Source organism: Jaculus jaculus, chromosome 6 (assembly GCF_020740685.1).
Source record: "Jaculus jaculus isolate mJacJac1 chromosome 6, mJacJac1.mat.Y.cur, whole genome shotgun sequence".
Taxonomy (NCBI): domain Eukaryota; kingdom Metazoa; phylum Chordata; class Mammalia; order Rodentia; family Dipodidae; genus Jaculus; species Jaculus jaculus.
Genome location: NC_059107.1, coordinates 75,374,258 through 75,387,526, shown reverse-complemented (window position 1 = coordinate 75,387,526; position 13,269 = coordinate 75,374,258). Strand labels below are relative to the sequence as shown.

Here is a 13,269-nt window from a genome sequence, read left to right as displayed (position 1 = left end):
AGAGAACGGGGGTGGAGAAAGGGCATGTGCCAGGGCCTCTTCCCACTGCAAACAGACTCCAGTTATGTGCCACTTTGTACATCTAGCTTTATATGGGTACTGGGCAACTGAACCTGGGCAATTAAGCTTTGCAAGCAAGAACCTTAACTACTGAGCAATCTCTCCAGCCCTTAAAAAAATAGTTTTAGGCCAGGTATGGTGGCACACGCCTTTAATCTAAGTACTTCTGAGGCTAAGGTAGGAAGATCATTTTGAGTTCAAGGCCAGCCTGAGGCTGCATAGTGAGTTACAGGTTTGTCTGGGCTAGAGTGTGACCCTACCTTGAAAAGACAAAAAATGAAATTAAAAAAGTAGTTTCAGGTTATTATTTGCAAGTAGAGAGAGAGGGGGAACAAAGAGAAAAGGGAGGGAAACAAGGAGCAAGGGTAACATTATTTTTAATTTGTATATGAACTCTTAGGTATTTTTATGGCACTTTCAAACATAGTTTGTTTTACTTAATTCTCCTCCCCACCCCAACTCCTGCTTTCTTGTATCATTCTTCTTCTGGCCTTCTTTATGTTTTCACATGAAATGTGTTCTTGAAACTAAGTTTTCTGCTTACTGAATTTTATCCAGTTATTTTTATCTAGGGAAGAGGTTTCCTTCTAGAGTATTCTGGGAAAATCATTGGTGAATGGTACATATTGCAGCTTGTTTGTTTGTTTTTTGCTACTGTATTAAAAAAATAAATAAAATACCTGTCCCTTATAGACTCCATGACTACAAAGACCATGTCCCTTAACAGCATTGTCTCCATTTTCCAGGAATCAATTAGTGATTTCTATTGGTATTATTCTGGGAAAGATGTCATTGATGAACAAGGACAACGCAACTTCTCCAAAGCTATCCAAGTAGCCAAACAAGTCTTTAACACCCTTACAGAGTATATTCAGGTAAATGCTAAATGATATCCGCTATTTGAAGAAATACACATTTTGAAAAGTCAGCTGAACTGCACCTGGTGACACAGGCCTATGCTCCAGCCCCTCAGAGTGTGATGCAGAAGCCTGTCTAGGCTGCAGACTGCCTGTCTGACAATTTAGCGAGATGTACTTAATCTCAAATATAAAAAGTTAAAAGAAGACAAAAGATTATAGCTTAGTAGGGCAGGACTTGAGTGCTTGCTGAGTGTGTATGCGGCTCTAGGTTCAGTCTTTCAAACCCAAGAATAAATAATAACAATAATAAAAATGAATTCAATCAATTACTATTGAATTGTATGAAAAATTGAAGCATATCTGTTTTCCATATCTCTCCTTTATTTTTTTTTGTTTTTGTTTTTCAAGGTAGGGTCTCACTTTAGCCCAGGCTGACCTGGAATTCACTATGTAGTCTGAGGGTGGCCTAGAACTCACTATGGTCCTCCTACCTCTGCCTCCTGAGTGCTGGAATTAAAGGTGTGTGCCACCATGCCTGGCTTCTTTACTTCTTTCATTGTTTCTTCACCAGTGTCCACACTAAAATATTAGGCTGAAATGTACATTTACACAGAATAAAATTGTGGACTTTTGTCATATTGAGATATAATTAACACCTCAGAGGCATGAAGCATGATTTTTGATCATTTGTATTTTCAGGGTCTGGAATATGTGTTAAGCACTCCATAATTATTACAGAAGAAAAGAGTAAAGGAAGGAGAAAGAGAGGGTGGGCAATTAAATAACTACTCAAATTATTCCAATAACAGTGAGGAAACAAAATAGTGCTTAAAAACTGTGTGTGTGTATGTGTGTGTGTGTGTGTGTGTGTGTGTGTGTGTGTGTGTGTATCATAGGTAAAATTCTAAATACTATAAAGTATATACCTTGCCACTTTGCATTGATTTATTTTATAGTTTCCTTAGGCTAGATTTTTTTGAAAAATTTTATGGTTTGTGTAAATATGACATGCATGATGTGTGTATATATATGTGTTTGGGCTTATGTGAGTATATATGCATGCATGTGTACATATAGAGGCCAGAGGCCAACATAAGGTATTTTCTTCTGTTGCTTCTCTGCCTTATTTTTATGAGACAAGGTCTCTCCACTCAACCTGGGACTCCCTGGATTGGCTAGACAATTTAGTCAGGAAGTCCCAGGGATCCTCCTACCTCCAACTCCCCAGTGCTGGGATTATAGGTGCCTGTCACCATGCCGGATTTTGTCCATGTGTGCTGGGATCTTAAACTCAGGTCCTCATGTTTTTGCAGTAAGCACTTACCCACTGAATCATCTCATAAGTCCTCTTAAACTTCATATTTAATCTCATATTTTTTTTAAGTTTTATTCAATTTCTTCCCTTGGGCTTGTGAGGGGAAGAAAGGCTGGGGAAATATTTTACATCACGAGAGCCCTTCATAGTGATTATAGGCCCTGGAAGCTGATCTTGATTAGCACTGTTAGGGGAAATAGGGGCTCCCCTAGTGCTGACCTCTCTCCTGTTTTGTATTTTGTGTCTTAGAGGGCTCTTACTGTACAGTAATGTTTTCCTGAGTAGGGAAAAGCATCCTTATTTCTTCTTTTCAACATGGGAAACTCACACCAGATAATTCTAATACATTTATTTTAAAATTGAGTGAAAGTGCATTCCTTTCAGTCCTGTCTTTCATTATTACCTTAGTATCCTTGTGCATACCAGGCCTAATACAACATGGTCATAGCCACTACCCTGGTAAATTCACTGCCTGTGGAATTTGAAGAAATAATAGAAGATCTTCTATCCTCTGAGTGAAGCACACTTTCTCAGTCTGTAGTGATCATTTCTTGCAGCCTAAAATAAAGGAAATTCTGAGATTTATTTAAAGGTAGAAGTATACACTGAGATCATACTGTGTGAAGTATTAAGATGTTGCTGTGGAACATTTTTAAAAAATATATTTTAGGGCTGGAGAGATGGCTTAGTGGTTAAGCACTTGCCTGTGAAGCCTAAGGACCCCGGTTCAAGGCTCGGTTCCCCAGGTCCCACGTTAGCCAGATGCACAAGGGGGTGCACACGTCTGAAGTTCGTTTGCAGTGGCTGGAAGCCCTGGCGCGCCCATTCTCTCTCTCTCCCTCTATCTGTCTTTCTCTCTATGTCTGTCGCTTTCAAATAAATAAATAAAAAAAAGTGAACAAAAAAAAATTTAAAAAAAATATTTTATTTGCTGGGCATGGTGACGCATGTCTTTAATCCCAGCACTTGGGAGGCAGAGGTAGAAGGATCACCATGAGTTCAAGGCCACCCTGAGACTACATAGTGAATTCCAGGTCAGCCTGAGCTAGAATGAGAGTAAGTTAGGACCTAGAAAAAAAATTATTTATTTGAGAGAGCAAGAGGCAGATAGAGAGAGAGAGAGAGAGAGAAAAAAAAGAATGACTGTATCAGGGCCTGTAGCCACTGCAAATGAATTCCAGATGCATGTGCCATTTTGTGCATCTGGCTTTAAATGGATATATTAGAACTGAACCCAGGTCCTTAGGCTTTGCTAGCAAGCACCCTAACTGCTGACCCCTCTCTTTAGCCCTTTTTGTAATTTTTCAAAAGTTACTAGGTAGTCATATGGCTTACTGTAGTGCATTATTCAGTTGAATTTGTTATTCCTGTATATGACACATTCCTTTAGCTTAATAAATTTTGATATGTACAATACAATAAATATATTTTTACTTTGAAGTAATTTTAAATATTTAGAAAAGTTGAAAATGGTATAGAGTTTCTTATATGATTCACTCAGCTCTGTAATGTTGAGATTTTATTAAATATGTAGTATATTATCAGAACTACAAAATTAACATTGATACAATTCTGTTAATTAAATTGAAGGCTTTGTTTCAGTCTCAGTGCATTTTCCATAAGTTTGCTTTGCTTGAGTTTGTGAATAGTATATATGGTGTATGCATGTTTGTGTGCATATGTACAGAAGACAGAGGCTGCCATGTGTCCTCCTCCATTATTCTCTTCTTATTTAAAGACAGTCTCTTACTCATGGAACCTAAAACTTCTTATTTTTCAGTTAGACTGGCTGACTAGGGAGCCAGACCTATCTTCTTATCTCTGGCCCCCTCAGACTTGGGGTTATAGGCTGATATATATAAATGGATGCTGGGCATCAAACCAACCCTTACCCTCTGAGCCATGTTTCTACCCCCATCAGTGCCCTTTGGCAAGTACAGTATCTAGTCCAAGTTACCACATTCCATTTAGGGAGTAGCATTTAGGAGAAGCTTGCTTTATTGTTGTATTTTCTAATAAATGAAGATGCTGTGAATAAAACCTTATTGTTAAGCTGGAGAGATGGCAGAGCAGGTAACAGCACTTGCTTCAAGCATGAGAGGGTCTGAGACTACCCAAAGCCGATTCCCTAGGACCCACATAAGCAGCTGTAGCACATGTCTGTAGTCCCAATCTTGGTGGCCCAGAGAATAGAGAATCACCAAGAAATGTAGTACCATGTTCAGAAAGAGATTTGTCTCATAGAAATGTACAATAGAGGACAGACATTCAGTGTTCTCCTCTGGCCTCTGTGTGCCTACAAGCATATCTGTATGCACACATGCATAAGGAGAGAGATAACAAACAAAAGACCTCATTGCCTTCAGCTGATTATGTAATGACTTACTTTGAAGCATTGCATATACATTTTTCAGTATTCTTTTTACTAACTGTACAGTATATAAAGAGAAGGTCTAAAACCAAAAGAGAATCCAAAAGTCATGTATAAAATGACAACCCAAGTTTTAATGAAAAAATTCCAAGAACCCACATTAAAAACCAGGCATAGCTGGGCATGATAGCTAGGGTCTTTAATTCCAGCTTTTGGGAGGCTGAAGTAGGATTGCAATGAGTTTGAGACCAGTTTGAACTGCAGAATGAATTCATGAGTTCTAGGTCAGCCTGAACTAGAGTGAGACCATGCTTCAAAAAAAAAAAAAAAAAAAAAAAAAAAGACCAGACACGGTATATTTTTATAATCTCAGCACTGGCAAGGCAGACAAAAGGATCCCTGGGGCTCACCTGCCAGCTAGCCAGGCAATGAGAGACTCTATCTTAAGAAAAGGTGGACAGGACTGCACTTCCTATACTGCGTAAGCCTCAGCCCCATAGGGAATACCTGCATGCCCACTGAGGAGTGCCCCCAATGGAATGGGGGCAGGGATGAGGGAAAACAGGGTACTAACACATGATGTATCCATATGAAATGTGTTGTTAATAATAATGACAACATTAAAAAGAGAGATCAGAGTAAATCTGCAAAAGTATGGAAAATAGGATCTAGGAGCTTGTGTAGGGAGACTTAGGTGGAACTGGCATACCATCTGCCAGTCTTTCAAGTAGGGAAGTTAAGAGGGAAAATGGTGAGCTCCAGCAAAAACATGATAGGATAGATATCAAAGCACAGATCAGGAAATGCAGAGGAGAAATGAGTAATGAAGAAAGTTACAGTCATGGTTTCACTGTGTTTAAAGAAATTACAGGGCTAGAGAGATGGCTTGGCCATTAAGGCACTTGCCTGTGAAGTCTAATGATTCATGTTCAACTCTTTAGGTCCCACATAAGCCAGATCCTAAGGTGACACAAGCACAAAATGTCAAACATGCATACAAGGCAGCACATGCATCTGGAGTTCGTTTGCAGTAGTTGGAGGCCATGGTGTGTCCATTCTCTTTCTAATCTGCCTCTCACTCTCTCTCTCTCTCAAATAAATAATTAATGCTTTATCAAAAGGTGGACAGTGCCTGAGGAACAACACTCAAGATTGTGTTCTGAACTTCTCACATACACAAACAAAGCGAAAGTATCATTTTCCCTTGCCTCTTTAAAAGAGCACCCTGCCTTCCCACACTTAGCAAAAGTTTTCCATGCTACAAGCACTGGATACCTCAGTAGGCAGACATTCACTTCAAATTTGTTTTCAGCTCTCAGAAGCAGTTGGTTCTGGAGTAGATTCTAAAAGGTTTTAATATCATCTCTAAACTTTCTATGAGGCATTTGTGTAAAGAAACAATTGAATCAGTGAGATATACATAATGTCTAGGGCATGGAGGTGCATATCTGTAATCCTAGCACTTGGAAGGCCTATGTAGGAAGAGCATGAGTTTGAGGACAGCCTGAGCTACATGGCAAAATATTGTCTGAAAAGTAAGAAAAATAATAAATGGGCTAAGGATGTAGTTTAATGGTAGAGTGCTACCTACCATGTGTAAGGCTCAGATTAGATGCCTAGCATGGAAAATATTAAAACAGTATCTTTAGTACTTCTAAAAAGGTCTCTTTTATTGGTTTTATGGTTGATGATTAAGTGTATTTACAAACCTTTGAATGATGGTAGAAGTTTTCAGTGGAAAGCAACAACAGAAATTGCCCTCTGTCAAAACATTTTTTCTAAACAATATATACTCCCTAAATCCATTGAAGATTTCTTCAAAAGGGTATGCCTAGAGGGAAAAGTTAAGTTTGTCAAAAGGCCAACTCAGGGACATTAAAATTAATTGCGCTTTATTGGAGCAATTGGTAAATTCAGTTTGAGAAAATGATTTGAGAATTCAATCGATTGCCTGCTATTGATCAGATAGTCAGTCTGAATGTGGTTCAGCATTGTACCTATCACTCAAGATGGGAGAAATTCTTTATTGTGTTCCTATAATTAAGATATATATGCATTTAATAAACTAAGTATATGTTGTATATAATATATAATTAACTAAATAGCTAGGCTCCTACTTAGAGGTTACTCGGAAATTTCTTACAATGAATTTAAGTCTACAATTGCCCCGGCCAGCGAGGAGTTGAACAAGGACTCATGGAGAAGCTAACTTGGGTGAAAGACAAACAGACACCAGAAGGAGACCATGCTAGGTGTTTGTCACGACCTGTGCCCCAAAAGTTCCATACCCCTCAAAGAGTGCTACCAGCTGAGGAAAAAGTGCTCAAAAACATGAAATTGTGGAAGATATTTCATAATTAATTATAATACTTGTCCTCTTAGAAATTTTAGATTCCACCATTATGCAAACATTCACAAAAAAATTATTGTGGACTCCCTGGGTCCCTGAGAGCTTCAACACATGCACATAGGTCAGTATTATTTTGTTTCATATATTCTGCCCCGGCCAGCGGGGAGTTGAACAAGGACTCAAGGAGAAGCTAACCTGGGTGAAAGACAAACAGACACCAGAAGGAGACCATGCTAGGTGTTTGTCATGACCTCGAGAGTTTATTCTTACATGTAGGTTTACATAGGGTTGTAGGGGAAAGGGGACGTGGTCAGGGCAAGGAGTTGTAGGGGGAAAGGGATATAGTTAGGGCAAAGATCACAGTGTTACTGGTTAAACTGCAATGCCTTTGTTTCTTCATTAACTACCGGCAGGATGGGGGAATGTTTGGCCAGGTGTAAGATCCCATTGTTTCTGGTAGTTGAATATTAGGTGAGGAAGTAGAAACTTAACTTGCTATATGGCAGTCTTTTTTGTGGTAGTTGAGTATTAGGTGAGGAAGTAAAAACTTAACTTGCTATATGGCAGTCTCTGTTAACATGGCTGAGGTTTGGTTCATAGTTTCCAACATCTACTCCCTTCTTTTTTACAAGAGGGGAAGGCCTCCTTTGAAGTGGTGGGCATTAAAAAAATTAGCGAGATCTTTTTTCTTAACTCTTGTCCCATGAGTCTTGAGGGAGTCTTTAAGTCCCCGGATAAAAAGTTCCTGCTTACTTAGGGTCTGTCGCATGATAGAAAAGGAAGGAGGAGAAACGGCAAGACCAAAGGGCAACATTCCTGGTCGGAGAACTGGCACGGGGGGGGTTCCCTGGTAGACCTACCGTGAGCCTGACCACAATTTTAAGAGCTGGCAGCTGCTCTAAGAGCATTTACTGGCTGTTGCGTACCCAATATTGTTGATAGGAAGAGAGGCTAGATAGGAGGTCTTTGCCAACACCCAAACGGGCTGTTGGGATTCGCACAGGGAGCTAGGGGCTTCAGCCAATGCCAGAGGGTAGCCCTGGCCAAGAGGCTTCAGTTGCCCTGTCGCTATGTTGCAATTCCACGCAATGGCACCGACCGAAAGTAAAAGGAGGAAGAGAAGTGCAAAAAGGAAGTCACACAGTTCTTGTGCCTTGAAAAAAAAATGACTCAATAGTCTTTACTTTAACTGCCTAAAATTCGTCACTTACGTCAAATGGATCAGTTTCGCAGGCGGGCTTTTCTATGTTGATCGCAGTGCAGGTCTGCATTACAGGTATATTGCCTGTAGTGACCTCTATGCAGACCTTCACTCACCCCTCTGATGAGGTGGCGGTCTTATGGCTGGGATGGCCGTCCGCTCGAGCGACACCCAGGTCACACTTTGTACCTTGGGCGCCACTTGCGCCAGCCAGCGGGGAGTTGAACAAGGACTCAAGGAGAAGCTAATCTGGGTGAAAGACAAACAGATACAAGAAGGAGACCATGTTAGGTGTTTGTCATGACCTCGAGAGTTTATTCTTACATGTAGGTTTATATAGGGTTGTAGGGGAAAGGGGACGTGGTCAGGGCAAGGAGTTGTAGGGGGAAGGGGACATAGTTAGGGCAAAGATCACAGAGTTACTGGTTAAACTGCAATGCCTTTGTTTCTTCATTAGCTACCGGCAGGATGGGGGAATGTTTGGCCAGGTGTACGATCCCATTGTTTCTGGTAGTTGAATATTAGGTGAGGAAGTAGAAACTTAACTTGCTATGTGACAGTCTTTGTTTGTGGTAGTTGAGTATTAGGTGAGGAAGTAAAAACTTAACTTGCTATATGGCAGTCTCTGTTAACATGGCCAGGGTTTGGTTGATAGCTCCCAACATATAATGACATGCTTTAAATTAGTTTATGAGCCCAATAAATGTATTCCAGCAATGGCTTTCCAAGTATTTGTAATTGATTCCATTGCCTTGAGTTCTATATTTATGTAGTTAATGGTCAAGTATTAATCTTTAGAAAATCTCAATGGTTACACCATAATCCTCCTACCTCTGCTGTGGTTAAAAGCATGTGCTACCACATCTGGCTTCCATTTGTCAAATAGTTATAAAATTACAAATGTTAGAGAGAGCTGGGCATGGTGGTGAATGCCTTTAATCCCAGCACTTGGAAGGCTGATGTGGGAGGACTGCAGGGAGTTCCCGGCCAGCCAGGAGCTACAGAGTAAGTTCCAGGGCAGCCTGGGCTACCATGAAATCCTGTGTCCAAAAAAGCCCCTATCCCCAGCAAAATAGAAAAAGAAAGAAAACTAGAGGTTATTTGTTGTCTTTGTCCAGACATACTTTGTCCAGATTACTAGTTAGACATCCTAAGAATAATGCCATCTTAAGCATGATATCATGTTCTTTTACACATGGTCGTGACTATTGATTGATTTGACCAAACAGCCAAAACACTCAAACTTCTCCTTTTCCTCTAAGGAGGAAAATGCCAGGAGAAAGTGTAATGACTCACCAGTGGGTTTTGCCAGCATTGTGCTATTCATATAGAAGCAGAACATAATCCTTGGGAAACTTTTTGAGGGGCATCTTAAACATTCCTAAGAAAAACATGCTTATCTATCCCGAGCACCATTATCACTGCTATATTTCTTTCTTTCATTATGTATTTATATCTTTTCAGATAACATGCTAGCAATAAGATATGTAAACTCAGAGTCAAATTTTCTTTTGGTATTTTCCCAAGTCCGCTTTGGCAGATACAATGATCAGGGATGATTGTTGTGCATTTATACTGCAGGGCCCCTGCACTGGGAATCAGCAAAGCTTGGCACACAGCAGGCTGTGGGATGCAGTCGTGGGTTTCCTCCATGTGTTTGCCCACATGCAAATGAAGCTCTCTCAGGTAATTTAATAGCTACTGCTTGAATCAACAAACACTAGACTGTTAACACTTTAAAATGCTTTTATTTGTTTGGATATTATCTCCTTCATCTCTCTTCCCTTTGTATCTTTTGCTGTGTATCAGAAAACCTTCAATAAAAAAATACTTTACAGAAGCTAAGAATCATCATTAAAATCTGGGAACTAAGGATATCAAAGGATTGCTAGACCTGGAGTATCTCTAAATTATATATTTCTTGACTTCCTAAGCTTTTCCCCTGGTTTTTCCTCTTGGAATTTCCTTCCCCATTATGAATATTAAAAAGGGATTTGTGATCTGTGATAAATTTACTAAAGGAAGATAGGATCATATATAAGAAAAAATTGTATTCACCCATTACCAGGACATTTAACTTCCTGTATGTCAAGGAGATAATAGTTCTAAGAAAAAACACATAAAGACAGACTTTCCACAGCTTTAATGTCAATTTGGAAAATCTGTTGAAATGTCAAATTCTTGTTTTCTCATTAATGGATCTGTTCAATCAGAGACTAAAGATGTGTGGGGAGAAAAGTTTTTAACATTGTACATATCCATTACTTTTATCATTCAATGCAGATTAGCAGTTGTGCACAGGTGACAGACAGAGTCATCCATTCCAGAAGTTCAGACATTTAGCTACATGACCGTATGTGCAATTTTTTGAATGAAAAGTGTTAAAGGATAGTTTTACTTAGTTTGCACAAGATACAGTGTTGTCACATACATGTAAGCACATCCTGCATTTCCAGGGACTCGGTCTATGCTTAGTGACTTTTATATACAACATCCCTATGTCTAATAGTTTTTGTGGTATAAAGATCAGAGACAAAAGAAAACAAGTAAACAAAACCCCCCAAACCAGAGAAATTCTGAAAAATTTAATGAAATGGTGTAGTGAGATTTATTATATAACAATAGGACAGGTAAAGCCTGTGCACATTTTTTGGGTAGATTTATCTTATATGTCTCCAATTTGCCATATTTATAAGACAGCTAGATTTTACATAATATATAATAACTTAACAATAAAGGTTAGAAGGGAAAGTACAAGTGATAAAAATGTGTCCCATGTTCAGAAACAGCTGAATGTTATCTGGCAGTGGAGCACTTGCCCATTACTTGGGTTTCTTTATGTGTTCCTCAGACACATGTGCAGTCCTTATAGGTACTTTGATTAACACATATGGGAATGAGTGGTGTGTGCTCTTTGTTTCTTCAGCATATCGATTTTCAATAAGCCATGTAATTATATTTTGACTTTAGTTAGTTCTACCCTCAATGCTTTCAGGTGCTTAGAGTGTTGGTAAACAATGTCCTTTTAGCAGGAGAAATGTTATGCTCTTGCTCCATACTTTTCTCATCTTATCTCAGATATAATATATTTCTATTTTCAGGATTCCAGTCAAATTGAGCTATTAAAGGAACTGATGGATCTTCAAAAGGATATGGTAGTCATGCTGTTGTCCATGCTGGAAGGTAGATTTTTTTAAATACTTATATATTCTCTTTCAACTTTCAAATTTGTGCTTGTTTACAGAGTCAGCTTTTAGCAAAGCATAAAATAACAACACTAAGAATTTACCAATAGCTTTGATAGGTCTGTTATTCTTGTTTTCAAGGTTTGTTTTTTCTCTTTTTAAATTTTTGCTAGAATATGAATAAATGGGTTTCATCATGACATTTTCATACATAAGTATCATCAAATTTTGTTTTTATTCCTCCCTCCTCTTCCCCATTGCCCTTCTCCCCTTATTGTTGGTACCCTCCCTTCCTACTAGACAGTCTCCTCTTCTGTTTGCATGACACATAAAACCCACCACTTTCTTGTTGCCCCTTACCCTACCTTTAGACCTCTTCCTCCCCTTTCATAGTCCCCTTTCTTTTTTTCAGCACACATACACACACACATACATTTATGTGCAAGTAAATTTAAGCCTTGAATACCTAATTGATATATGCAGTATTTGACTTTCAGAGTCTGGCTTAAAATGCTGCATATTTCAGTTGACATATCCACAGAATGAAAAAGTCATCTTTTCCAATACACTTTTCCATTTCACCCTGACATCCTATAGAGCAAACTCCCCAGACAATCATTGTAGAATAAAACAATTTGTCTGTCTGTTCTGTAGTCAACAGAGTTCATGTAGATGGACTCCACCTGTGTGAGCAGGCTGCCCACTGCTTTGTGCTCTGTAGGTCTTGGCAGGGGAATGAGAATGAGATGCTGCAAGAAGAGCCTCAGTTTAGTACCCCCACCCCTCTCTCTGTTTCCTTCTCCATTTATTTTCCTTTGCTATTACATTTCTCTTGTATATCAAGCACTGAAAGTAGATGTAGAGCTACTGCTTTCTGACCTGCCATCAGGGTTCAAAGTCTGAGTTTCCTTCTTCCTGATGCTGTGATTCTTGTGAAAACTACTTGCCATTTTCAGTTCCCTTCTCTGCAAAATAGAGACTGTGAGAGACTGATGTGCAAATGCAGTGAAATTGTGTCAATATGACCAAAGCAACAAAGAAACCCTTGCTATTATATCACATCCCACCTCCATGAGTTGTTGCCTCACTCTTCCTGGGTTAGTTTGAGCTGTTTTTGTTTTGCAAATAAGGAAAAAAAGAGGTGAAAAGAAGCTAATAGATCTGCTTCACATGCTTGCCTCCTGAGTTTCTGAAGTCTGGATTCAGCCCATTAATGTGGCCCCATATCTCATACTCTTTACCCTATGGTATCAGACTAAGTGCCACTTTCTTCTGTCTGTGTTCTGTTTCATGGGTCACTCTGGTCCAGGAATCCAGAGTCTGTAATTATGTAATTTAGGATAATAGGTAATTTTCTGAGGCTGATTGGTAATCTGCCTTTTAAATTACATAAAGTCTGGATCATGAAGGGCTAGTGGAAGGTATTTACATCATAATCAGAGAAAGGAAGTAATTCACTGTCAAGGGATCTGCTTTGAAGTCCTGGCACTAACTCTTCATAGTCATGTCACAAATGGCATAATCATTTCCCCTGGCTAAATTTCAATTATCTTTTATAAATTCAGAATTAATAAGGAGGACCATCTTACAGGCCTAAAGAACATTACATTAGATTTTTTCAATCCTAAAGGGTTGTATAAATGTTCACTTTAATTATTAATATGTGTTTAGATTTCAGTTTTTGAACATTTGCCCCATTTTCTTCATCTAAAACATCATGCTTCTTTGAGTAACTTGAGGGAAGAAGCATCAGTTTAGGCATATGAGAGTACAGAAAGCTGGGATTACTCTAGAACATGGTTTTGCATGTGGTCCTATAATGACTCATTAAACTGACAGTTTAGTAGTAAGCATACATCTTTTCCTGGGACAAATCAAGGCAAGAGCTTTGATTCAGATTTAATTCCAGATATATATTGTTTTCTTT

General features: G+C 39.0%; 1 protein-coding gene across 5 annotated transcripts in view; it reads left to right on the top strand.

The window, feature by feature from the left end:
* Nucleotides 1-13,269, top strand: part of Ryr2 (ryanodine receptor 2) — a 737,098-nt gene that overhangs the window by 682,413 nt on the left and 41,416 nt on the right. For all 5 annotated transcript variants that reach the window (XM_045151997.1, XM_045151996.1, XM_045151994.1 and 2 more), the window contains 3 exons: nt 807-935; nt 9,739-9,843; nt 11,259-11,340. In XM_045151997.1, coding sequence (XP_045007932.1) covers nt 807-935; nt 9,739-9,843; nt 11,259-11,340 — 316 coding nt within the window. The remainder of the gene's footprint in view (nt 1-806; nt 936-9,738; nt 9,844-11,258; nt 11,341-13,269) is intronic.